Here is a 27,982-nt window from a genome sequence, read left to right as displayed (position 1 = left end):
CAAAACTTCATCTCACCAACAGAGGGAGCCATATACCCTTTTAGAGGGAGGATACTATCCAATCATTTGCAGTCTTCTCACTGGCTCTCCTCCCTAATACCATTCAGCTGTTGCGATAGTTCTGGACCAACACAGTCTTTGTTTTTCAGTTTTCTCTCCCATTCACCATGCCACACATTAACCAGACCAATGGGCCAAAGAATAAATCCAGTTTTTTATTCCTTTGATATTCATAGTTGTTACCATTTGAAGTGTCTCTGTGGTCTGAGAACCAGGTGAAGCTAGAACATACAATTTAGTTAATGATCAGTCAAAATGTCGCCACAGCAAATGCTAAATGAGTGACAGTCAAAGGGGTAATTATTTAAACAGACTGCACAGTTTCTTCAGCCCGTCAGCCTTTCTTTTTCTTTTTTTTTTTTGCATATCACGTTGTTCACTTCTGTCATATTTACTGCCCAGCTACCAGGGAAGGAAACTATCTTTTTTGCCCACTGGCCACAGAAGCTGGTGGAGTCCATAACTCAGCAGCCCCTTCCACTGTTTTACCACCCAGCCCGAGTTTTATAACAGAATAGGACCTCCAAATGATGGTTGGTTTCCTGCCAAAGTGGCTGGTACCATGCATCATGCCTAAACTAGCCTGTGTTTTATTGGATCTTCTTTTATTAGCTTAGCCTTTGTTTCAGTCAGTTGTTTTATACACTCAGCTGCTTCCGAGATAGACATTGATTTTGTTATGTGGCAGAAACATACCCAATAGTCCTCTGTGGAGGATGTAGGCATGTGGGTGGATAATGAGTGTTGGGTGTATATTGTGTGTGTGTGTGTATGTGTGTGTATGTGTGTGTGTCCACGTGCTTGCGTGCGTATGTGTGTGTTGTAAATGAGGGAGCATGTGTGGGCTGATGGCTCCTCCAGTTCATGGCTTCATGAATATTGTGTTGTGAGCTGAATCCCCTTGTAGCGATAGAGGGAGAGAGAGAGAGAGAGAGAGAGAGTCACTAATTTGACTCAGCAAAGATGAAGCTCTGCATTAAGTAGTTCATCAGACTCCTTCCTCGTTATATCCTTTGATCCATGCTACCTCGGAGATCCCTCCAGATTCCTCGAACCTGCTGCTCCATTTAATTGTTCTGCTGATGAAATGGTCCTGCTCTCGTCTCCATAGCAGAAAACAAGCCTTCTGCATAACGCCTCAAAGTGTTTTCTCCCACTAAATGTGGCCAAATGTTTGAATACTTTCAAATCTATTTGTAAATGTCATTTTCAGTGAGTCGATAAATTTGTTTACATTCTCTCGCAAAAGCTAAATGCTACAAATAAAGTGTTTCAGATGTGCAGCGGGTGGCGTACTGACTAGGGAGGCTGTTGTTTTACTAGAGGAACCGGCGTCAAGCCCGTGTGACGGCAAGCATCCGCCCTGCTGAAGTGTCCTTGAGCAACACACTGGATCCCTACCAGCTCCAGGGACGCTGTTCTGTAACCGACCCTGACCTCTGACCTCGCTGGAGGGCGGGGGAAGTGGAAAGGGACATTTTTCTCTCTGGGCTCAATAGAGTGTCACAAAAACAAGAGGACATGTATTATTTCAGAAGTGCCACATATGCTGCCACACAATAGGATATAAGCTACATGTTAATCACAGGCCACATTGTAAGCTACAGTACATCAATGCAAAGGAAAACTGGAATTTGAGTCAAAATATTTTATTATCTTAGTAGGGCTGGGCGATATTGACAAAATCAAATATCATGATATTTTAGACCAAATACATCGATATCGATAATATGATGCTATTTTGGGGATGATTTGTGCTTTCGTAAGATATTTACACACAAGAAAATGTTGAAAATTAGTAATGATCATTAGTAATCAATAATGTGTAATCTGTAATAAGTGTGGATATGATGTGCAGATAAAGCCAATCATTGTTAATTTTACTCATTTTCATTTTACTACAGGCTACTAAGTTCAGAAGATGTTATCACTTTACTGTAACACAGCCTTTAAGACCAGGAAGAAGTAACATTTAAGTTATTTCACAATATTATGATAACCAAAACGAAATTGATATTATCCGATATTTCGCCCAGCCCTATATCTCAGCTTAACATTCTGAAATGACTCCCAAAGTAGAGTTTTTCTTCATTAGGTGTATAGTCAAAGGTTATGACACCGTAGTCACTCTGAGGGATCTATATTCACATTTAAATATTCATGGACAGCTATCAGTGAAATACACTGCCTTCAAAATGCTTTGCAGAAGATATTTAAATTCCAAAAAGACATCTGCATGTGCTGAAGTGCAGTTAGAAACTATTCATTATTCATCATTCTCCGCCGGTCAGCTGTCCTACTCTTTGTCCTCCCACTACTCTTCTGCTGCTGCTGCTTCTTCTTTTCCCTTCTCTCTCTCTCTCTCTCTCTCTCTCTCTCTCTCTCATTTCATGAGGTCTTGAACTGGAGGACCTACCAACCTACAAGTGCTCCTACACGCAAACACACTCACTTTCTTATTCACTTTCTCCTTCTGTCTATCCCTCTGTCTCTCTCTCTCTCCTTTTCTCTTCTCTCTTCTTTCTTTCTCTTTCTCTCTTCTCCTCTCCCGACCATCAAGCACTCTTCACAGACAGGGACTGTTGAGTGTGTTATTGGCACACATAATAGGAGCCTGTACTGATCTTAATCACAGAAAATGAGCTTTCTTGATAAACCTCTATCCTACTCTACTCACTTTTCTCTCTTTCTCATCTTCAACCCCCCCCTTATTTTGTCGTCTCCCCCCTTCTGTCTCTCTCTACCCATCTCCTTCCCTCTAACGCTCCATCCGGATAGTGTGCGTATGAATATTGATGTTAATTACCCCTCGCCTGAAAATAGCTGTTCAATCTGTGATTTCCCCCAGGACTTGGCTCATAACACACACACACACACATACATACACACATACATACACACACACACACACAGGAGGGTATCATGGAGGTGAGTGTTTATTGTGCTCCACAATAGGAGCTTAAAACAGGGGAGTGCTCTCTGAGGAATTGCCTATCTTTTTATCCCTGACAATTCTTCCCCCAAATGCCGTTGCTGCGTATGGTGGCTCATCCATGCCAACACGGGGCGTTGCGTGAAATACATTTAATTTACACGCTAGTGAAGTAGCTAGCCTGACTCACCGCTGCTGGGCCTGACGCTGCTCAGCTGTGGGAGGGCGAGTTCACACCTCGTGATTCTGGAGGCCGGTCCAAACTGTACACGTGTTTTGGCGTTGTCAGCCGTAAACAACATTAAAGCCGGGCTGCGCAGTGTTAGGAACAAAGGAAATATGTTCTTCACTTTTTAGTAGTTGTCTTTTCTTTACAAGGTTATTTTTGGGCTAAGTTATGAGATGTGATATCATTGTCTAAGCATTTGTGAATTATTATTGTGTATTTTTCCCCAAAAGTACACAGTCGTGCTTAAACCATGACAGCAATATTATACCAACAGAGTAATCAAAGGACAGCATATGACATGATACAGAGGTTTTCAACTCAGGTGCTTTTTTTTTCCCTTTCAGCCAAAGACCCCAAATAACTAGAAAGGTTGGGTAGGTGTGTATGATAAAGATGTGTGAATATGGTTAAAGCTGTGAGATTTATAGATTTGTATCTTAGGCTGGAGGCTATGAGACTGAGTTTCTTATGACTGATCTACTACAATATTATTCTTTCTTGCATGGCTGAAAGGCATAGGTATCCTAATTATGAAATGAATACTTGACAATTAATTAATACTTGAGAAAAATTGGTTTTACTCATTGGCACAAACTTTGTAAATGTGGGGACAGTTAAACTTGTGTTAAAAATAATGAATAATTAATCTCATGCATCTCATACACTTTGTCGTGGCAGATACTCACATGATCAGATAATAGTGAACTTAAACTATTCTGGACATGTTTTACAACTGCTAGCATAGCAAATATTCTTGGTCAGGATGTTTGGTAGTTACAGTTTGTACTGCTTAATGTTTATCCAGAGTTTGGGAAACTTTGCCATCTCTGTACTTCTCCTCTAAGCATCCTCCTGACTCTGTTTCCCAGCAGCCCCTTCTTTTGGCCGAGGCCGAGGCCGTGGCAGAGGTTTTATGAAGACACCCATGATGGCACCCAGCACTTCTCAAACCTCTCCAGTAAAAATGGTCCCTATCGCGAGCCTCAACCCCTACCAATCCAAGTAAGTCAAGGTGTGTGTGTCTGTGACCAAGTCTGCATGTGCGCATATTCATACACATGTACAGTATAGGAATGTGAGTGTGACTTGGATTCTGCAGTGGACAATTTCAAATGATACAGGTGTACAGGTAGAAATTAATTCAATCATATTCGCTGCCTAAATCGCAAGGAAACTTTGCATTTTCTGGGCATTTATGATTTCATTTAGATTTTTTTGCGACCTATTTCCTGCCACTCATTCATCAGCCAAACTATTTCCTCTCACACTGTGACTCTACTTCCCCTTTTACTGCCATTTCTGAGTAGCACTTTGGGGCATGTTTGGAGAGGTGTGTGTATATGTGTTTGTGTGCGCGCGCGTGTGTGTGTGTGTGTGTGTGTGTGTGCGCTTGCTTGCATGCATATGTGAGCATTCGTTTTTCTATATCAACGCGTGTGAGTGTGTGGATTTGTGCATGTGCATGTTAGTCAGTCCATTTGCATGGAAATGAAATGAAATGGCCGCTCTCGCCTCAGAAACGGACGCTTTAACGGCAGGTACCGCTGGGTTTTTATGGTCTGCTGCTGAGGTTTTGATTCTGTTATTTGGCCCGGTGGGGATTTGGCCCAACCCGTTCTTTCCTCCTTCCCTCTCACAATTTCTTTGCCTCCTCCAGGGTTCCATTTTACTGCTGTTTTTTTTTTTCTCTCTCCCTTCTTATCGTTTCATTAGGCTTAAGTCTCTTTCTGTGACCTTAAACTTGGCCACAAAAGGAGAAGAGCACAGTATAGCACGATGTAGTTGTCCAGATGGGAGTAAAGGTATCCTGTCAACTCACTCTCCATGTTTGGGCTTCTGATAACGTAGCCAAGTTTGAAATTGCAAGCTGTAAAGATAACTGTGCCTCTAGGTGTTGTAATAAACTGATGACTGTTCTAACTTTGAAGTCAGGGAGTACCTACAGTAAGGAAAACAGATGACTTCAGCAGCTACGGTTCTTCTACATGTGTTTGCATGAAATGAAGTGTGTGTGTGTGTGTGACACAAAAGATTACATAGCTTTCTGTGGGGATGTGCTGTATGTGCACATGTGCTCTTTCATGTGCGTTTGCATGGCCTTCGCATCCCATTCTGTTGGTGTTAAGTAATAGCATCTAGAGCAACTATAATTGGCTTTTAGCTGCCATAAACCTTGGTGTAGCAGTCTTATCCATACTGAGCAGGGAATGGGGTTCACTCCGGGCCAGCAGCTGCTCTCATGATAGGGGATTTAATTGCTGGCAAAGTTATGGTATGAATATCCTCCACTGCACAATTATCAACGCAGTCAAAAAGCTCACTGCTGCATAAACTGTGGTGCTTGGCTGGCTGTTGTTAAAAACAGAACAAGGAGCACATTTTAAATGCATCCAGGAGTTGGCAGTTGTACAACACCTAGCTCAGTCTTTGAAAAGAAAGTTGCTGGATGCCTTTTTTTTTTTCTTTTTTGTAACTTTAAAGAAACCGAAAAGACACTCATCCAATTTCCCTGGGAATTGTTCTTTTGCATAGTTGTGTTGCACTTTGGTGAGTGACGTGAGCTGAGTTGGGATGCTCATTAACAAAAAGGGAGCTGTTTAAAGTGTGACTCTGCAGCATTCTTTGTTTATTCTTTGTGCTCACCTTTAGACGGTAACCTCTGCAATTTAATTGCTCATAACCTTTTCGGTGGTCAAAGAAAGCAATTTTTTAAATAGAAAATGCAGATGAAGTCGTTCTGTAGGCATTCACATGAAAGAAAATTGTTGCTGGAAATAGAAAATGAAAACATGAGGAAAGGCACCAAGGCAACTCTTTCAAGTGGAAAAATTGCAAAGCTTAGAATTAATAGTTCATATTGAAACATTTAAAAACTCCAACATGTTTGGGCATGTTGTCTTCAGCAGGGAGTCAGTTCAGAAGTCATTATCCCTAAACATGTTAATGTGACAGTATAAACTTAAACAAAGGTGTTTTTTCCAATTTTTCTCCAGTTATTTTTGTTGACACATAGCTTTAAACACTGAGTCATTATTACATAACGTTAAACTAAATGTGAGCTGCATAATAAACCACTAACCAAGGAAGTCTTCGCAGGACGTGAGTCATCCCACCCTTCTGTTTGTATCCCCAGGTGGACCATCAGAGCCCGTGTCACCAACAAGTCCAGCATCCGCACCTGGAGTAACTCTAAAGGAGAGGGCAAGCTCTTCTCCTTTGAGATTGTGGATGAGAGTGTGAGTAGAGGGCAGCTTTTACAAGCCCCACATGGCTGTCTGTCATGTGTGCGCTTGTCAACATGTGTCAGGCATGGCTGTATTATCCTTTTCTGGGGCACGCGATGTTGTTTAACAGAAATGTGCTGCTGGTTGACAGGGGGAGATCAAGATCACAGCCTTCAACAAGGAGGTGGACAAGTTTTTCCCTTTAGTGGAGCAAGGCAAGGTGAGTGGCTTCCACTTACCACATCCATCCACACTTGAAGCCATAACGACTATGTGGAAACTTAAGATACTAAGATACTCCTGCATTTTAGTAAAGGAAAGAAATAGAATAGTAGATAGTAGAGTAGAATAGTAGAATAAACGGCACTGTTTTTTTTTGCCAAACCAGTCAGCCTAGATGGGTGTTGGGGGCAGCAGGGAGGGCTAGTTGTTAGGAAGATCGTCCTTCATCCAAAGGGCCTGTGGTTCAAGCCCACGTGTCAGCAAGCATCTGCCTTGCTGTCCTTCAGTAAGACTCTGAATCCCTACCAGCTCTGTAGCTGACCCTGCACCAAGGAGGGGCCAAGCAAAAGAGAATTTGCCTAGAGGGATAAAAAAAAAAATCACATTATCATTAATATTATTAACACGATTAACCTACACAAGCCGGGCTGTAACATTGCCATTAGGTAGCGATATAGGTGAATAGTGAATGTCACTCAATAAATGATTTAAAACTTGGTCACGCAGTGAGTTGAAACCTCCGCTAAGGAGTGGCCTGTCATCAGGGGGTGGTGAACGTCCTCCAGAGCATCACGGTGGCTAGTAAGAACCCAAGTGCCACTTAGCACCAGTCTAGGGACCAGCTGAGGGATCCTTGCTACTGTTTGTCTCAGTGTAGAAGTTAGACATATTAGTGCGTATACCCTTTGTGCAAAGACAGGCAGTACTCACTCCAAACACCCAGAACATGCCCCGTGCATGTTCCTATATACCTATGTAATTACAGACAGATAGAACACATGCTGAGGTTCTTGCTGGGCTCAGTCTAGCCCACAGAGCTTAATAACTCAATTAACCCCGGCCATCACTTTGCTAGCCCCACTGGCTCAGGTATCAGCCAGTAGCAGTGACTCCCAACACAGCCCCAGATCCAATTTGTGCCCTCTGCCCTCCAAAGATAAATAAAGGAATGAATCCGTCTTCCCTTCGTGGTCTGAGTATTGACAGAACAGTGAGTGGGCGTGACTGGCTCTAAGCGGCCAGAATGCTTATCACATTAGTTTCATGCTCCTATCTCTGTGTGGGGTAAGAAGAGAGGGAGAGAGGGAGAGAGAGAGACAGAGAGAGAGAGAGGGAGAACTAGTGAGACAGAGAGAGAGAGACAAAAATAGAGAGCGAGAGGATATTGAGAGATTTGGAAAGAGTAAATGAAGAAGTGTGCCTTGCAGATTGAGTTTAAATTGTGCTGTTTAGCAGACTCACTCTCAGCCGCCTCTATTTTCTGGTGAATTAGAGAAGTGATGGTGCTGATATGACACCACATCTTCGTAGGACCTGAAGCTTTTTTCCAGTCGTTTTATGTGGTTTGGGTGAGAACAAAAGCTGGCCCCATTGTATTGTAAGAAAAATAATTTCCCTAGCAGGATCAACAAAGTCAACGAATCTGTTCAATCATAGCTGCCTCATATTCACAGGTATACTGACCAGTTTGATTAGGTCTAATTTCAATCAACAATAACACACCTTGCTCGCCCATTCTCTATAGGTGTACTACATCAGCAAGGCCTCGCTGAAGATGGCCAACAAGCAGTACACAACGCTGAAGAACGAGTACGAGATAACGCTCCATGCTAATAGCTCCATTGTGCCCTGCGGTGACAGCCAGGGCGTTCCCACCATGCAGTGCGACTTCGTGCCCATCGCCGAGCTGGAGAACAGAGACAAGGATGCCATCATCGGTAAGGGGGAGGAGGAGGGTGGTCAAGACACAGAGGCAGCAGGATTCGAAGAGTGGGTTTTTTTACATTTCCATTTTCGCCATTTAGCTGATGACTCCAGAACGACTTAAGCGCATTTTATACTTTAATGGAAATAGCGTCTCTGCATGTAAACTGATGCTATTTGACACGTATGTGGGGTTGAAAAGTGTCTCTGCGGAGGTGTTGCATACCTGCCCAAGAATCTCAACTTTGCATTGAGTCTACATGGAGTCACGCGCTCTGATTGGTTGATCATAGACGATCATGACTGCTCCAAAACATCCCATTCCTCCAGCTGCATTGCTATAGTCTCGTCCATGTTTGTTTTTGCCGGTGATTGTCGTCACGTCTGCTTCCTGTTCCTCTCTTCTTCTATGTTTAGTTTTGGTGCAATATGATTTTTTTTAAAACACTGCCATCCTGTGTACGGCATTTCAACGATGCTACATGCACATCAACGCAGAAGTATAAAAACTTAAATGTAAGCGTCACATGCTCGTTACATGTGCGCTTTACATTACATTTATGTTGCCTTCGACTATAAAATGTGCTTTACAGTGCGTGAGCAGGTAGGGGTTCAATTTGAACTGGTGGGTTTTCACTTCCTGGATGGTCTCTCTAACCACTCAGTCAACCCTGCCACCCCAATCAATTAAAGGATATAGATATAGATAGTAAATGATTGAGGTACATAGATAGGCCTGTGTCAATCAATAGTACAGCCTGGAATAATACATTAGAACAGGGTCAAAGGGGAAGTTAATTCAGGCATACAGTATAGAGGAGAGATAAAAAGAGGATAATGCTCATTCCACTGTTTTTATGAAGGTTAGTTGCGGTGCCTGCCCTCTCTGCCTCACGTCAATGTCTTATCTCTGTGACAGGTAAATTGGGACCATCCCGGTATAGATTGGGGTTGAAATTGGCTATTTAGGCGTGTTAGCACTCAGCCTCTGCTCAATGTTATTAGGGAGATAATGCATGTGTGTGGCAGTGGTGACCTGCTAATGTTTCTGAAGTTGGGGGAATGAGGTTGTAATTGTTAGTGTAATTGCACTTGGTGGGCATTGCCACGACTGGCAGTAAATAGTACGATAAAGGAAGGCAGAGGAAATAACATTGCATGTTACTGGATTTGGCCATTTGTGGGCGATTCTTGTGTCTGTGCTGTAGATTTGGAAACTGTCGGTGGTTTTATTGATTCAGTCAACATTTTACAACCTGGATAACACGTAAACACTACTAGTCAAAAGTTTGGACACACCACATTTTTCTTTATTTTTAGTATTTCCCACATTTTTAGAATTATAGTAAAAACATCAAAACTATGAAATAACACAAATGGAATTATGCAATGACAAAAAAAGTGTTAAATCAAAACTATCTTATATTTTAGATTCTTTAAAGTAGCCGCCCTTTGCCTTGATGGAAAGGCAAAAGCTTTGGAAAGAAATTTATACACAGGCATCAACTTCACTGTTTATATTTGTCTAGGAAACAGATTTCAATGAACAGATTTATGCATTAAGCCTTTAGATCAAAATGGCTTTAAGATAATGAAAAACATAGTACATTCAATCAGGTGTGTCCAAACTTTTGACTGGTAACCATAATATTGCATAATAAGCACAGCAAAGGCATATCTTTTTGTCCAGAGCAGTGCAGCCAGTTCAGAGACACACTAAAGGGTTTTACTGTCTGCAACAGTCGCAGAGGAGCAGCACTATATGTCATGTGTGTCGTCTGTTGTCTCTCTCCATTTCCTCGCTCTCCATCCCTCTCCTCTCCTCTCCTTTGTTAAATAGGGGATTATAACATGGTAATGAGAACTGTCAGCCTGTTCCTGTGGTGATAATGGAGTTCAGAGGTGGATGACATCGTCTCAATCATAATGGAATTAAGGAGGGCTGAGAGAGCAGAGACAGAGAGCAAGGGAGGAATAGAGAAGGAGGGGGTGAGAGGGAAAGTTTAGAAAAAGGTTAGTGGAGGTAGGAGACGGGGAGATGAAGTTTAGAGAATGACAGTTTTGCATAATTATAATATGATTCCTTCAATCATTTTTTTTCCCCACTCACACACGCACACAAAACATCTCTACCTCCATGTCATCGTGATGTATTTCCCCTATCGTTATTGTCCCTTTCCATTGTTTTATTGTTGTTTTATCTGTATTTGTGTCCTTTGCTTTCTGTAGAACCTTGTGACAAACCTTGTTATAAGTGCTTTGTAAATGAATTGGACTTGACTTGTTTTGTTTTAGGTTGTAATGTTAGTTGTGGTAGGCCAGGCTCCTCACCTTCTCACAGCTCAGCATCGACTGCTCTTCAGTGCGGTAATCCTGAATGAATTGTTTAGGCCTTGAGCATGACAGGGAACATGAATGAGGAATGAGTGTGTTCGTTGTGATTTGGAATGCGGGCTGGGGTGTTAGCTAGCCTGGTATGACATTTTTGTCAGTCTGGCTCTAATGACTTAGCAATATCCAAGGGGTGTCAGCTCTGCCATGTTGGATCTTTAACTGCTTATGATCTGATAACCGATTCACACCATGTAAAGCTACGTCCAGAGGGCATTTTCACTGTTTATACCATGAAGAGACAATTCAAAAGGCTGTAAAAAGTCTGTATTGTTAAAGGCTCCACTCTCCTCTCCTCTCCTCTCCTCTCCTCCTCCTCTCCTCTCCTCCTCCTCTCCTACTCTCCTCTCCTCTCCTCTCCTCCTCCTCTCCTCCTCTCCTCTCCTCTCCTCCTCCTCTCCTCTCCTCCTCTCTAAAGGCTCTCCTCTCCTCTCTTCTCCTCTCATCTCCTCTCCTCCTCTCCTCTCCTCTCCTCCTCCTCTCCTCCCCTCCCCTCCCCTCTCTCCTCTCCTCCTTTCCCTTACCACACTGTAACTATGTTTGTCTACCTGTACTTGCAGTAAGAGCTATCTATAGAGAGAGATAGAGATGTAAGATGTATCTCTCTGTCTGTAGATGTGATTGGAGTGTGTAAGAGTGTAGAGGAGGTTTCCCGTATCACCACTAAGACCAGCAGAGAAGTCTCCAAGAGAGCCCTCAACTTAATGGACACCACTGGCAAAGTGGTGACAGTCACACTGTGGGGAGAGGAGGTAATAACTATAATCTCTCTCTCTCACTCTCACTCTCTCTCCCTCTCTCTCCCTCTCTCTCTCTCTCTGCCTTGCTCTCTCCGTATCCAGCGATGGATTTGCAGTTAAACATGAAGATATGTTAAGCATGGTGTAATTAATCTGTCTGTTTGTGTAGGTGCCCGTGCGTGTGTGTGCATGGGTGCGTATGCATCTGTGTCGGTGTGTGTGTGTGCATATCCCTGTGTGTGCTCTTGCGTTCAGGGGATGTTTGATTGGGTTTTCTGGGCTGTAAAATTTGAATCGGTCAATTCAACCCTGTGACCTTCAGGAGTGTTTTGGACCAGAGTCCCAGATTTCAGACAGAAGGCTAAATAAAACTGGAATTTGCATGAAATGGCACTATTCTTCTCTAAGCTCATTCAATCTGCAAGGGCTAATCCCTCTTCTTTGCCAAAATCCAAAAATGGGTTTCATATTAACTCGTAGGTTGTCCAATTATAAAAGCACACCATGCTCACATATCGCTTTCTGGTCACTCCAAGCTACAGACAGTGAACATAAAAAAGACAATAATATGACTGCCATCTCTTGTTCTCTATTTCTTTCTCTCTTCATTACTCCCTTTAATAGTTTTTCCTTCTTTCTCTAGGCGGAGAAGTTTGATGGCTCTGAGCTGCCTGTGGTCGCCATCAAAGGAGCTCGCCTGTCTGATTTTGGGGGCAGATCTCTCTCTGCTTTGTTCAGCTCAACAGTCATGGTCAACCCAGACATACCTGAGGCCTTTCGACTGAGGGCCTGGTAAGTCATGCTCGCACACACACACACACACACACACAAACAGAATCGTCATACATATACATGCAACACACACAGTCATCCAAACACTATTCACAAGCAACAGACAAGACACACTATGCCCAAACATGCACATAGCTCTACAAACAGATAGACCTCCATGTTGCTGTAATGCATACGTTCGGAAATATTCATACATGCATCCATGCACACACACACACACACCTATATGCACGTATATAAGCATAAAATCCTGATGATCACGCGTCAGGAGACTGGTACCACACGCCTCCTCGGTCCCAGTGGGATACTCTAGACAGGATGTAGAGAGGACGGGATGGAGGGAATAACAGAATAACGGGAACACGGATATTTCTGGATTCTAACATTGAACTGCTACTGCGTGTGTGTGTGTGTGTGTGTGTGTGTGTGTGTGTGCGCACAAAGACGGGGACACAGTGAACCACATCAAACTGGATTCTTATTAGCAGTTCCTGTGCAGGGATTTTGAGTGATGACTCATTCACTCATTAAGGCTGTTCTCAAGTCTGGCCACTGCTGAAATATAAATGCATATTTTTCTGCCTGTATATATGTCCAACAAGTGCTTTAGCGTGCATGTGGTATGTGTTACACGGTGCACAGTGACGGGATGCTATTCTTAGGCAGAAGATTGCGTCAAGCAGTGTTCTCACAGCTTCCAGGTGTGAATATGGTAAATAAAGGGGAATGTTTGTACCTGCGGGCATTATTCAGAACACTGGGCATTATTCAGCACGCTCTTTGACTCATTAGTGTCTGATTTATAAATTTGGCTAATTACTCCATGAACAATAGCCTTGGCCATTTTTGTGTGCATTGCATTAGTTACAGCAGTTACTCTGTGTGTGTGTGTTTGTGTGTTTGTGTGTGAGAGAAGGAGAGAGAGGGAGAGGGAGGGGGGGGAGAGAGAGAGAGAGAGGCAGGCTCCATTGCTCCAGCTTTAATCTCGGTCTTATTAGTCTCTGGTCAATACACCATCTCATCCCGACGTTCAAAGGACTAAATAACTAAAAAACGGCGCCCCTCCTTCCTTTCATTCCTCCTTCCATTCCTCTCTAATCCCTGGCTTTTTTTCCCTGATCTCCGCTGCTGTTTGGTCTTCTCCCCAGTTTACACGCTGACAGCGGTGAATGAATGACAGCGAATGTTATTCAAGGAGCAGGGGGAGAAAGCAGTGCAGCATGCTTCCACTCCTTTTTAACATTTAGGTCTGCGTTTTACAAAGACAAAGAGTGTCTGTCTCTAGTTCCCGTGGCAATGCAGTGCATTGTGGGACTGTTTTGACCAGGCTTACTTGCATAATTGAAAAAACTAATGAATGTGGATGACGCCTTGATTAGATTGCGCTCTGCTTGGCTAGAATACAGAGCAGAAGTCACACTGATGCACTGAGATGTTGAAAGGGATATTGAATAGATGGATAGATAGATAGATGGATGGATGGATGGATAGACAGACAGAGGGACAGACACAGAGACATATGGATAGAAATTTAAAAGGCCGATTAACAGTTTGGTGTATGAATGCATTTGCATTAAATGATGGACAGCCAGATATCAGATCAAATAGATTGCAGGATGCGGTGGCTGTCAATCAATAAAGGGATTAAGGGAATAGTTCAATGGAAGTTGAAGATTGCTCCTTTAGATAACAGCAGATCAGATATACTCTCTTGACTTAGTGTTGTAGAACTATTTTTTTTCCTCCTACACGGGAAAAATCAAAGTGTATTAATATATGCAAACACACAGGCGCACTTGCATTCACTTAATCTTTTTCACACAGACATACATACACCCAGATATATTCTCAGATGACTAATATTGATGGTGTATCTTGTGTAGTGTAATCACCTGAGAATCCAGGGATCATTAGTTGCATTCTGAAGCACGCTCTGTTTGTGTTTCTCTTCTCATTTGCCTCAACAAACCCTCCTTCCCCTTTCGCTCTTGCTCTCCGTCTCCCTACATTCTGAATAATGTATGTCATGTTTTACATGTATGTATGTGTGTGTGTGTGTGGTTATTGGTGTGTGAACATGTCTGTGCTCACATTTATTTGTGTGTGCGTGTTGTGTGTGTTAATGTGCGTAGGTATGACCAGGAGGGCTACGCGCTAAACAGCCAATCCCTGACAGAGATGAGGTCAGCGGGCAGCGGAGCAAGGGTCAACTGGAAAACACTGAGCGACGTTAAGAATGAACGCCTGGGACAAGCAGAGAAGGTATAGCAAACATGCATGCACACACACACACATACACACACACACAAGCTCACACTGCGACCAGATGCAGGTTACCTTATTGTGGTCATTGTGACAAGTGGTAGTCTGAAGTAGGCCGATACTTCTTTAGATTGTGCAGTCACTAACAAGGATGTTCATGAATAGGCCTAATCAATGATCTATTATTTAGACCTATTCTTGACTGTGTGGAACATCAACCAGTGTTATCCAACTAAACGCTTGAGTTTGGCGTGGGGTGTAACCTTTTTCTTAATGTCTTGGTGGGAAAATGCTCTTTTTAACTCACCATGTCAAATAGCATAATGTAAACATTCTGTCCTTGCTGGGTTCAAGAGTCAAACTCTGTTCGGATCATTTGCCAACGCCAGGATCAGACCCTGCAGGAAAGTCCACTGCCCTGCCAAGTGAGCTAAAACACCAGTGTGGCTGCCTGAGAAATGTATAGGTATTGTATCTCTTTATCCCGTGGCTTTATATGCACAGTGGGGTTTTGGACATTTTTGGGACTGACAGACCAGCCCGACTGACCATTCGTCAGAGTGACTTTTATAGTCAATATTCAAACTAAACACACATCAACGGTAAATGTCAGGTTTTTGTGTCAGTCGCTCAAAATCAAAGAGCAAGGGCTTATTTCTAGACTTGCCATTTTGCGTCGACATTCAATAATCATACAGGGAGAAGTCTATCGTAGAAGAGGAAGAAAGACCAATTTCAGCAGAAGCCTCAATAGACCAGAATGTAATGCAGCCACAAGACATGTTTTGTGTAATTTCTGGAGTTCACTATCAAAATCCCAAGTCACTCTACTGGTCTCATTAAACGACGTCCTTTCCTTTAGTTTCTTGTTGTTCACCAACATATTGGTGCACACACTAAATGATGTGGCACAGACAAGGGTCACACACTACAAGATTCTTCACTTGGATTTTGGTCGCGAGGGATCTCGATACTCCGCTATCTTGCGAAAACAAACGCGGAAGGTGACGGGTTTTCACGTGATTTGAGTGTGGCAGATGGAGCTTGACATGGAGCAGCAGCTTCCTGCTTTTGTCGCCTGTGCAGGAAAAGAGGGCCAGACGCCGAATTTGGAGGAGAGAATGGCTGGGGAGACGCAAGCATTATGGATTGTCTGTTCTGAGTCTGTTTATAGTTCCCACCTCTTGCACCGGGTTTCTTCACAAGCTCTCATTGGCTACAGTTGATCACAGCTTTTTGACGTATAGGGTGCACCCGCTCTAAGGGCGGGACTTTTTCTCGACTCGTTCACTTTCACACTCATGCTCTTACTACGCTCGATATCGCTATTGCTCCCTCCACCTACACATAAAACCCACAGGTGTAGTTCACGCCTGAAGTCATGTATGAATGTAGGAAATCACTTACTGACATAGAATTAGATGAGGCAGGTTGAAGGAAAGTGAGTAAATAAATAAATTACAACACTTCATCACAAAATATCTCCTGGAATGTACTGAACATCACAAATTGATGATATATAACAATGTAAGAGTACCAGAGGGTAGAATCTTCCTTTAATATATGTTTTCATATAAATGTGCAGCTACACAGAGATTAAACTGGAAAAGGTCACTTGCTCGATACCATCAAGGATGATTTTCTGCGAACAAGCACGGATTTTCTGATTTAGAACTGACTGCTGCTCACCCTCATTTGAATGTAAGCGTTTAGACAAACACATAAATCCACAGTCAGTCTCCCATTCATTGTAAATAGAGCAGCTGCAGGCTGTGCCTTGGTATGACTTCACAGATTAGAGTCATGGTTCTCTTGTTTTAGCTTTGGGAGAGAGCTGGTATTGTTCACATGTTCACAGTACGGATCAAAGTGTCTTATGCTGTTGGAGGAGCATGCGAGAACTCTCTCATGGCATTTTAAGAAGTTTTGCTTTGGACTATTTCAAGTACAGCGCAGTGTAACTGGTGTGTGCCACTCAAAACGTTCCATCAAATGAATTAAGTGTCCAATCTCCCTCATCCCTCAAGTTTGATTTTGAAAGGAACCCGTAAGCAGTTTCTAATTAACGCAGTTTCTAATAAAAAGTTCTAATTACGCGGCGGAGGCAGAGGAAGCCTATGGGGCGTAACACTACCGGAAGGGAAGCAGAGTGGACAGAGAACGTGGGAGAGACGGGAGGAGTAGCCCGGCAGAGCCGCTCAAACTTCACATCACTTATAAACCTGCGTTGAAGGAGAGAAGGAAATGAGGCCATATGAAAAAAAAGAGTGAGAGGAAAGAGAGAGAGAGAGAGGAGTGTGGTGACTTAGAGAGAGAAGTGGCAAGGGGGTATTGAGAAAAGGATGCAGAAAGGAACAGTTGAGAGGCAGATGTGGGGAAAGGAGTTGAAAGGTGACAGTGTGTAAATAATTGAGGCTCAGATTCTTTTCTCCCCTCTACTTTTTTTTCCCCCTCGTTCTCAATCTCTTTTGTCTTCTCACACACCCCATTTTTTCTCACTCTCTATCCCACCACCCTTCTTCTCCCCCTGTTCTGTAATTGAACGGCTTTAAGGAGGTTGTCTATCACATACTCTGAGGCTGCAGCTTTGGTAATAATGGAATCCCATTCATTAGATTTTAGTTTGAAGGAATCTAATTTAGCATTCTACCTGGTTTGCCTGCATGCATGTGCGTGACTGTGACTCTGTGTGTGTGTGTGTGTGTGTCTTGTGTGTGCATGTGCGTGTGTACGCCATTTCTAATTAATGTAGTCTTGTGTGTATGTGTGTGTATGTGTGTGTGTGTGTGTGTTGGGGTTCTGGGACAAGTATTTAAGTTGGCATGTGCAACCACGTCAATTATGTGAAGTAGATTTTCACTTCGTTGCCCTGCCACATACAAATTTTAATTGCATTTGGGTGCCAGAAGGTGACACAGGGATTTCGTGTGATAGGAATGAAAACTATTTTCAAAATGCTCTGCGTGTTTGTGTGTGTGTGTGTGTGTGTGTGTGTGTGTGTGTGTGTGTGTGTGTGTGTGTGTGTGTGTGTGTGTGTGTGTGTCTGTGTCTGTGTGCGTGTGCTTGCATTGTATGTGTCTTTAGGTAAGCCTGTATTCACTGATATATCTGTGTATGTGTGTATGTGTGTGTTTGCGTGTATCTGTTTTTGTGTGTGATATTAGTCATGCTGTTCTTCTAGGTTCTCCTCAGTGTGCTTAAGGTTAAGACTTTGCCCAAGGCTTCTGTGTACACACTGGAATACAGAGGGAGAGGAAAAAAGCAGAGCGAGAAGGGGAGAGGCGATGACAAATGCAGGGGGATTTATTCAGAGTAGTCTAGTCGTGATGGAATTTTCTGTGGTCCAGATCCCGCTGACCTCCATCCTTACATTCTCGGTAGCATCTGCCGACATCACAAGGCCTCGACAAGCCCCCGAATCAGGAGGCTTTCTTTTCGTTCCGCCACATCCACCCCCCTGCCACCTTCCCTACGCATCGCCATCCCACCTCACCAGCCTCGCAGCGCTCCAATCTACCCAAGTCTGCAAAATCTGATGAGGCAGGCATGCAGGCGAAAAACATGGGAGTGGAGTGTTGAGTGGGAGAGGGCTGTTGCTAACGGGGTAAATTCTCCCAATTAAAAAAAAAAAAATCCTTGTTAGCTCGTGTTTTGGAGGGGTTCTCGCTGTGTGGCATGGGTAGATGGATGGGTGGACAGATTATAAGGCTGTGACTCAGTGCTGGCTAGGGGGAAGGAAGTGTCAGAGGGCTGTAAGTCTGACTGACAGTATCTGTAGAGGTCACAGGGACGCAGGACAGTCAGCCATCTCACAAGGGACGCAGGGAACTTAATGGCCTTTTTACATTCACTGCAATTGCCGAACACTTTACAGAAAATATGTGGGTTGTATAACCGAGGCGCAGCATCGCTCAGTCGGTGTGTGTGTTTGTGTGTGAATTTGGCCAGCGTCCTAGAGAGAGTCTTTGATAGACTCATTTAGGCCAACATTAGTAATGAGTCTGGCCCAGCTCTAGCTTGTAGTTGTTGTTTAGAATGCATTTTAAAGGATTTCATTTTAAATTCTGGCTCTCATTCCAACATCTTGTTTAAGACCTGCTCTCCTGGTAGAAGAAGTGCCCTCTGGTGAGGCTGGGAGAAATGATGTGGAGATTGATTGACCCGAGCCGCTTTGTTTTTGTTAGGCCTATCTGTGCTTGCGTACATGTGTGTATCTGTGTGTGTGTGTGTGCCCTTATTTGTTTGTAGTCACACATGTGCATGTCTATGTTTGTTTGTAATACGCATGTGTGTCAGTGTGCATGCATGTGTGTACGTGTACATCTCTTCCCTGGGAGACAGAGTTCATCTGCTGTGTGCATTCTTTATATTTATATTTATGGAAATGGAATGCTGCGCCTCTCCACAGGATGAGAGAATAGCCTTTTTCTCTCAGAATTAGCATTTCTTTCCTCTTTAGCTGTTGATTCTACCAGTGTGAGTTCTGCCGCCTAAGGTGCTAATATCCGTTTAAATTACCGCAACGCCGCTGCATTTTAATTTGATTCTGTTTGACTGTGTACGCTTTAATTTAAATTCATAACAGAAAAAGTTTAACTCATTGTATCTGTATTGCAAATGTGTAAGTTTGATGGGGATCTTTGCATATAACCTTGCATGTTTTCTGTGTGTGCGTGTGTGCGTGTGTGTGTGTGTGTGCAAACTTTATGTATTAGAGAGGGAGAAAGAGATTAGGCCCATCTTGCATCTATTATGCATAGAATTCTCATACTCCCTCTGCTCGCTCTTTAAACTGTTCCAAGATTGTTTGGAAGTCAAATAGAGATGTGTAAACAGCATGCATCTACCAGCTGGACAGACTTGTTGGCAACAGTTTTATTGACGATGCCAAGTTTGATCTGAGTTTTTATTTTTTTAATGTTTTTTAACTGTAGGGAGCTTAAACACATTGGAGGGCGTCCTGTGCGCACTTGGTTTTGCTCCTCCCCTTTTCATTCTTTCTCTCTCAATAATTATTATGAAAGAAAATGCAAAAAAAAATGCTAAACTTCTCTCTCTGTCCTTTTTTTTCCCTCTCTGTCAGCTTACTCTGGCATGGACCTGCACATAATTGACAAAAATCATATTGTGACTCTTGCTGAAATATGGTGATTGCGATGTGAAATGTAGTGATAACTTTTTTACTCTGTTTTTTTTGGCACAAAATTCAGTTCGTAAAAAATCCTGAAAATAAATGCTAATGCTTAAAGTTCACCCGGTTTGAATAGAATAAAAGATTTGTCCAATTTGCAACTCGATTTGCAGTGTAGATATTCTCCACAGTAGCAATCATTGTTTAAGGGGGAACCTGAAGCATCTTTCCTTCTGGAAAAAATTGCAGCCTCTTACATGTTAGAAAATGCAGTAATCAATAGAGATTTTGATTGTTTTTTGATTAATTGTGCAGCTCTAGCCCCGTCTTTTGATGTCTTCCTCTCTCCTGTTTTTATCATCCTTTCCCAGGCAGAGTACTTCAGCTGCGTGGCCACGGTGGTGTACTGCCGTAAGGAGAATTGTCTGTACCAGGCGTGTCCCTCTGCAGACTGCAGCAAGAAGGTCATAGACCAGCAGAACGGACTGTACCGCTGTGAAAAGTGTAACAAAGAGTTCCCCAACTTTAAGTACAGACTCTTACTTTCTGTAAGTTCAAACCAGATACTGTACACACAAACATACAGTCCCAGTAACTTTGAGGAATATTGTAACTTCTGTGAGCGCACACAAACAAACACACACACACTCAGTTATCACACACTCACACGTACACAAAATCACACTCGCCTTCATCCCCTCTCTCTGTCTCCCAGGCTAACATCGCAGACTTCGGGGATAACCAGTGGGTGACATGCTTCCAGGAGACAGCTGAGGTCCTGCTAGGTCACAGTGCAGAAACACTGGGACAGCTCAGAGAAGTAGTGAGACATACACACACACACACACATGCACACACATCCGTACACTTCCACACACAGTTCTGCCTAAACTAGGCTGTCCACATCCTGACAAGAAAATTGCCTTTTCAATTTTTCCAGAAGGTCTAACTTCAATGGACTACTACTTCCTGTAAACCGCTGTGCTGTCCTCATGCGTTCTTGCCTTGACTTTGTTTACCTTCTTCTCTCTTTTTTTTTTTTGTGTGTGTGTGTGTGTGTGTCTTTGTTTGTTCCTAAGGGCGACGCTGTATTCGACGAAGTCTTCCAGAAAGCCAACTTCACAACTCACATCTTTAAAATCAGAATGAAGCTGGAGACCTACAACGTAAGTGGCTATAAACTGGAGCACAATAGAATTTGATACAATGCAATTTAGTTTCCGAGGAATAAAAGAGGAGAATTGAATGACATACAATGGAGCTCATCATTGTCCTCCAAGAAATGAGAGTTCTTTCAGTGATTTCTGCCTAATAGGAAAACTCGACTGTGATTGGCTGGTGGATGTCCATTACAAACAACTATCTTATCACTGTTCCAAATTAATACACTAGCAGGCATTCTATTTCAGCCATAGACTGGCATAATGGTTTGAATAAATGGGCTTTCAAAATGCCCAAGATAGCAATAAAGTGCTATTGTCGTGAAAGCAGTAAATGGTCTTGTTTAGTCGTGGTTTCACAATATGACAAACCAAAAAGTAGGAAAAGGCTACATGGCTACATAGATATAGGCTATAAAGAGGGGAGATAAAGACAATATAACAAACCTCTGGCTAACATTTAGCTAGAAACACAAACCTGGTTCTCTCTCAGTTGACAGTGACAACATTTCAGCTACAAAACCATATAAAATGCAGCAGTTAAATAAGTTTATGTATGAAAATATAGATTTTTTTAGATGATAGAGGTATAAAAAATAAGTGTTTACAGATTTGGTATTTTGATCGCCACAAAGTATTTCACTGGCTATTAGAAACCTTTTGGGATGAGCTGGCAGCAGGCTGAAGTGGCGAACACTAAGAGAAAGTTGCTAGTGGTGAAGGAACTATCTTGCTAAACGAACACCGCAAAGTTTAAATTTCCGATTTTATTGTCTATGGCAAGCAGCCCTGGTATCAAACAGATAATACGTTTAATTAATGGACTCAATGTCACTCGTGAATTTCTAACAACCAGACACGTCGTCAGTTATTATCTCTAACTGAAATGTAGATCCAAGCAAGCAGAGCTACAACACAAGATGTGCAGAATACAACATAATCACAACACGATGTCAATCACATCATGTTGAAAACATCTGAAAACATTTCAGTCAGTCAGTATCACAGGGACCTGGGACTTGTTATGTAGCCAGTGCACTTGGGATAATAGAAAACAAATACGGCTGTGGATTCATTTCTCTTAATTAGGCACTAATTAGCATTTAGCTATTGTCTGTCTAAGCCTAATTAGCTTAATTATTGAAAGGCTAATTTGCTACTGGGGGCACATACCGACAGTCTGAGTGGAATGATTGAGATGTAGCTTGGGCTCGGAGCTGTCCGGTGCGTGACCTCAACAAAACCTACTCTGGGATGCAATGCAGAGCTCAGAAGCAGATCTGCATAGTCTGGAGAAGTATGTACAATTCATATGATAATGCGCTGCTCTTGAAAAGTTTGGCAATTGCACAAAAAAGTCTGGAAAAATATTGTTATTCAGTCCTGATACACATGAATACACATTTTCTGTAGCTGTAGGCTCATTTGACATACGGTGATATATGTTGCAGTGAAGAGTGATGTTCAGCCACGGAGTGATACGGCCAGGTGACAGTCATGTTACTCACCAGTTAAGGTCTGGAGAAATACTGTAAAATGTATGGGAACAGTGGTATAATGGCAGTCTCAAGCTGGGATTTGGTTCTAAATGTGATGTTTAGATATTACCTTATTTAAAAGTTGTTTTTCATTGTTGTAGAATATTGATGGTAAGATTTGACCTCTATAGCCAAAATGGGAATAGACCCCCTTTACTGAGTTGTGCCAGTGAAGTTCAAAATTGATGTATAATAAGTTAATTTCATGTTGTACTGGATACTTACACTTATTTTGTCCAGAATAGATAATGTTTAGGCTAGTAATTATGAAGATATGAACTTGATTCTGTAAGAGTCACACGGTCTGCAGAGCCTCTGCTTCACTATTGTGCGTTGTAAGCAGTGATCATATTTGGGGTTTTAAGTAGTGGTGTAACTGAATACTAATATTCAAGAATGAACAGATAATGACTTCTAAACAAATACGGATTCTTCACAAAGTTTATCAATTGTATTCAGATTATTAGTTGTAGTTTATGGTTATCGTTGTTATTTTACAGCATATGATTCAGTAAGACAGACAGAGCAGAGAAAGACTGTGATTCACTCGTGCAGCGTCTTTCTCTCTCTCCGTCGACTCTCTCCCCCAGACTTGTGCACAGCTCACAGCGGCAAGGTTAGTTGACACAAGACAAACAGATCAAACTTCTGTCACGCTGATTTCATAAAAGTAGAGCGATGTAATGAAATGTTGAAGCTCAACAAGCTCAACAAGATTAATGAACTCACGCAATTTGTGCTGCACCACTTTCCATAACAAGGACAGAGAGAGAGAGAGAGAGAGAGAGAGAGAGAATAACCATGGTTAGGATATTTTTTAGAGTTGTGGTTTAAACTTCTTTTGCAAACACATGTGTCTCATGTTGGTATTATAACATTTAGGGCAGAGCAGAGATGATAAACTACCGCTTGTTAGACTTAACAAGCACAATGCACTCAAATCCCCAAAAGTTTTCTGTGCTGTCTACTATAAATATTAGACCCCACAGGCCTATAGCTGAATGTTACATATTTGCTGATTACAGTGGTACAGTTTGAGTTATTGTAGAGTCTCTGTTTTTACTTTTGATGAAGTTCAGCCCATGACCTATATTTTATGATTAAAAAAGAAGTAGACTATCTGTAAATGTCAGCCTACAGTTCATGACAAATTATAGTTTTGTTAAAGTTTAAAGTAATAACCCGTGACATTTTCATATGAATAAATGTCCTATTTATTTTCTATTCTCTGTCACCGATTGATGTAACACAACAGTGACTCAATCTATATTCAGTTCACAAAAGCTTTTACATTTACTGTTCTAAACACCCGTTGTCAGGCGGGTCTTTCCCGGGAAAAATCCTCTGTGCACAGGAAGTGATGCATTTTACCAACAGTACAGTCCTCTACAATAAGTAGAGGAAGAACTGGGTAGTTAGCAAGAGCAGCGATAGCCACCATGGCTGAACAGACAAAGAAAAGAGCGCCACCTACAGAAACTCAAACTGCATCTGGAGAAAAAAGACAAGTGGTCTCTGGGAAATGCAAAATATAACACCACAGCAGAGACTGTATAATCACCAAATTTGTTGCCAAAAAATATATGTATACAGTATATTTAAAAAAGATCTTGCTGAAGAGCATTAATTTATATTTTAATCAGTATAGATGACATGTAGAAAATTAAGATTCTAATAGTTACATTTGGTTTATATCTAAATATAGATAAATGTACAAAGCATTTTTGGAGGAGGCAGAAAAAAGTAGAACCTGGCAGACAAAACATGTAGAATTTCTTTAAATGTGATGCTATGTTAGCTGTCTGTCAGGTCTGATTGAGGCGGTGCCTCTGAGAGGTGGGAGAGCAGGAAGTGAATCTGATGCTACTTCCAGGTCGCTGCAGAGCTCAATATGGTAGACGGCCAGTTAATAGAATTCAGACCAAACTGAAGATCAGATTTATCCTGCAGGATCGGGAGTGTGTTGTCTGCATAAACATCTAATTTGCATTTGTTAAAAGCCAATCCAATATTATTTATACAGTTGGTATTTGGGAATGGTTTGAAGCGTTTATTTGTAATCTGAATTCCGTCCACTAAGCTATATTGTGTCTTATCATGTGTGTATTCTCTTTAATCGATTCCACGCTAACTGGATGTTCATTACCCTAATTATTTGTGCAAGTGTGTGTGTGTGTGTGTGTGTGAGAGAGAGAGAGAGAGAGAGACTTCATTATCAGCATTAGATCGGTAGATCAATGATCATCAATTAGTCAAGTTACACTATCATGATACACCTTTCATTTTAAGCTGATGATACTACGCTCTACTTGATTACCAACAGGATAGAATAAGTGTGTTTTGTGTTGCAAAAAGATGTGCTTGTGGATCTGGTTTTGTCTGGATGAGTGCCTTGAACGTGTTTTTGTGTGGTGCAAGTGCTTCTGTGTGTGTGTGTGTGTGTGTGTGTGTGTGTGTGTGTGTGTGTGTGCATCTGTCTGTCTGAAGTGAATGAATTGATTTTGTCTCAGTGAATACATTAGTGTCAGAGAGGAGCTCTTTTTCCTTCTCTATGTTAACAGACGGGCCATTGAGAGCCACACACATACACTTAACATTCACTTTGCATTATCAACAGTCCACACTGTGGAGAGGCCTTGTCAACATCACAAGCGGGACCTTCGCTGTCCCCGCTCATGTAAAAAAGGTTTGAGAAAATTCTCACATGGCTGAAGGTGAACACTTTTGTGTGGATGCTACACATGGACGCAGTATAAAACTTTGCTATTCAGAGCCATGTGAATGTCATATTTTACCTGAATTCACCATTGAAACCACATTTCTGTATATATGTTACCTCCACCTGGAAATTTGATGATGATGGATAGCTAGATGGATAAATACGGATAAATACTATACTTACATCTGTAAATTTGATATATTTGATAATGTGAATAGTTTTTGACAAAGCACACTTGCACATCTGGACACATTTCTCTACACATGTCCAGCTTTTCTGTATACCTGATAGTGTGAATAAATTACAATGCACACCTGCACATCCGCTCTGTAAATCTAATAATGAAGAGAACCAACAGTGCGTATTTTTCACACCCTGCATTTATGTCGTAAATTTGTAAATGTTCATACGCTGTAAATCCATATAGTTTTGTATTTTAATCAGTATGTTCTGTTGATTGTAATTACTGGTTGCATTTTATGCCTTGATTTATACCTTGATATATACTTGATTGGCTCTATTCTCATTCATGTCCTATAGCCATTGCTAGATAGTATTCTTTACAGCTTTTAACAACTCAGTTTCTCCACTGGGATCCTTAAAGTTTTATCTAATCTAACGTTCTGATACATTATAATCTTATCAGATTCCCGTAGAGTTTGTATATGATGTATATGAGTGTATCTGTAAGTGGTGTTGTGTCTGGCTGTGTGTGAAGATGTCTGCCTACATATTCGTCTTCATGCAGGTGTCCAGAAGTGGTGCCAGTTCATTTCAATGGGCACAAGCACGCCCCTATCTGTAATTGAACTGCAGAATGGGGGTGAATGTTAGGCCGCTGAGTAATTGTTTTCTCCAGATGTGATTGTAATATTCGTGGAGACACATCAAATTAAAAAGCTTTCTCCCTCTCAGTGCGCTGTCCTTTGGAAGGCCATTGTTTTTAAATAAGTTGTCACCTTCTGTCAAGTGGGACCTTTGTCTTGACAACCCCCTGTATCGTTTAATTTGCCTGCCATCCTCAGGTAGATGCAAATTGAAAATATTAATAGAGCTATTGAATCATATATGAGATAATGGGCAAAATGAAAACCATTGTTGCTGGTTGTCCAAAGAGTGTTAGCGGAATTGTTAATTGCGTTATTAATGAATTGTCATGGGGTTAATCCATCTAATTTTGTGTGAAGAGGAATTTTTGGGTCTTGAGGCTTTATGAGGAAACACAACATGGTCGACTATATGTGCAGTGTGTCTTGCCAGTGGAGGTTGTTCGGATAAAAGAAAAGTTTGTAAGTCTGAATTACATTGAATTAGGGGACCAAAGCTTTCTTAAAATAAGACACTTGCATGCATACATTTACCTTGTGGCATTTTATTTGCTCTTATAAACTTTGAAATGTCAACAATTATGTGTAATAAGGAAAAGTAGAATATATTGCATATCTTGTTCATTAAGCCCATTCACTCATCAAATCAGAATTCTGAGGTTCAGTTAAATGTGCTTCTACTTGTCAGAAATGTCAGTTTATCTGACGGTGCTACAATCATGTCAACACATTTCTTTTCCCTGTTCAGGATGAGAGTCGTGTGAAGGCAACAGTAATCGAAATCCAGCCAGTAGACCACAGGGAATACAGCAGGAGACTCCTCAGCAGCATCCGCAAAATGGCCAGCTGAACTTGATCCCAGTCGTCAAAATGGCCGCCTGGCGATAAAACGCGTCTTTGACCGGTCGCTGACTTTTTCCACCAGTGAGATAACGGCATATCTGGCTGAGGCAGCAGAGGGGCAACCAAAGATTCATCTGATTAAACGGCAGCCAAACAAAAGACTGATATTTAGCTTTCCTCCTCTTCCAACAAATGTCTGGTCAGTTGTGACACTGTGGAAATTTCATGTAGATGACTTTTACCTTTAATTTAATGACCTTTTTAACAAAGAAGTTTGACTTGCTTTGGTTATAAAGAACTTCGGTTTAGACCTTACATTTTTATTTTATTTTCTTCTCATGAGCGACGAAAAGTGAAGACATTTTTAATGTATCTCGTGTGTTATTTGGCATTTTATGTGAGTCATTGTAGCTCACCTCTTTAGAGGTCCTTTAGGTCTCGGTCAGCTGTGGTTTGTTTAATAAGATTTTAGAGAGAGATGAGTCACAAATTTATTTAGTTTTCATTGTTTCATTTAAAAAATCAAGCTGGAGACAAATGTGTGTGGGAGATGCACACGTTAGCATGTGACTGTGTGGATTTAGTGATGAATGCTTGTTAAAATGACTTTTTGTTTGATGAGTGTTTAAAAATGTGTTTTACTCTCTGTGTCATTTTTGTGTTCTTACATCTATATTAGAGTGGGTGTTTTCCTTCTGGGCTTCCAATAATGTCAAACAAGAGAAGAGAGTGATTAAAAAGATGTTAAGTTAACAGTGTTTGTCTTCATCATCCATCCTTCTTGCTTCTTATAAACCTGTGTGTGTGTGTGTGTGTCAATAATTAACAATTCAAATAAAATAACATATTTATTAACCCCTATAATGTAATATCCCGTTTACAGCCTTAAATGCAAAGATCAATAATCTTTAAAAAAATATATAAATATAAATCAATCAATATAATCAATATAAAATATAAAATATTGTGCTTGTTCTTCTATGCTGGGACACATATAGCACCAAATTGTTCTTTATTCCAATGTATTGAGACATTCAAGAACTGTGTTTGATCAGTCTTGTAGAAACTCAGCATCGGTTCAAACAGTTCAAAATGATGTTGCTAGGGGCCAATTTTTTCTAAAAGGCCACTCTAGACCTTTCAGGTTCTATATGGACCCACTAATTGTTCTTAAAATAATAAGGAATCAGAATCATTTTATTGGCCAA

At 41.6% G+C, this 27,982-nt stretch overlaps 1 protein-coding gene across 2 annotated transcripts in view; it reads left to right on the top strand.

Annotated features, from left to right (window-relative positions):
* Positions 1-27,511, top strand: part of LOC139920401 (replication protein A 70 kDa DNA-binding subunit-like) — a 31,728-nt gene extending 4,217 nt beyond the window's left edge. Inside the window, exons 7-17 of one of the 2 annotated variants that reach the window (XM_078286606.1) lie at positions 4,094-4,223; positions 6,355-6,457; positions 6,597-6,665; positions 8,193-8,385; positions 11,378-11,514; positions 12,146-12,294; positions 14,427-14,556; positions 20,059-20,235; positions 20,403-20,510; positions 20,767-20,853; positions 26,680-27,511. In XM_078286606.1, coding sequence (XP_078142732.1) covers positions 4,094-4,223; positions 6,355-6,457; positions 6,597-6,665; positions 8,193-8,385; positions 11,378-11,514; positions 12,146-12,294; positions 14,427-14,556; positions 20,059-20,235; positions 20,403-20,510; positions 20,767-20,853; positions 26,680-26,781 — 1,385 coding nt within the window. In that variant the 3' untranslated portion in view covers positions 26,782-27,511. Of the gene's footprint in view, positions 1-4,090; positions 4,224-6,354; positions 6,458-6,596; positions 6,666-8,192; positions 8,386-11,377; positions 11,515-12,145; positions 12,295-14,426; positions 14,557-20,058; positions 20,236-20,402; positions 20,511-20,766; positions 20,854-26,679 lie in introns of both variants that reach the window. The other variant, XM_078286605.1, reaches the window with a different exon arrangement.
* The last annotated feature ends 471 nt before the right edge of the window (positions 27,512-27,982 follow it).

The sequence above is a fragment of the Centroberyx gerrardi genome, chromosome 11 (assembly GCF_048128805.1).
Source record: "Centroberyx gerrardi isolate f3 chromosome 11, fCenGer3.hap1.cur.20231027, whole genome shotgun sequence".
NCBI lineage: Eukaryota > Metazoa > Chordata > Actinopteri > Beryciformes > Berycidae > Centroberyx > Centroberyx gerrardi.
Note: the sequence above shows the minus strand (reverse complement) of the source record. Positions and strands in the feature narration are given on the sequence as shown.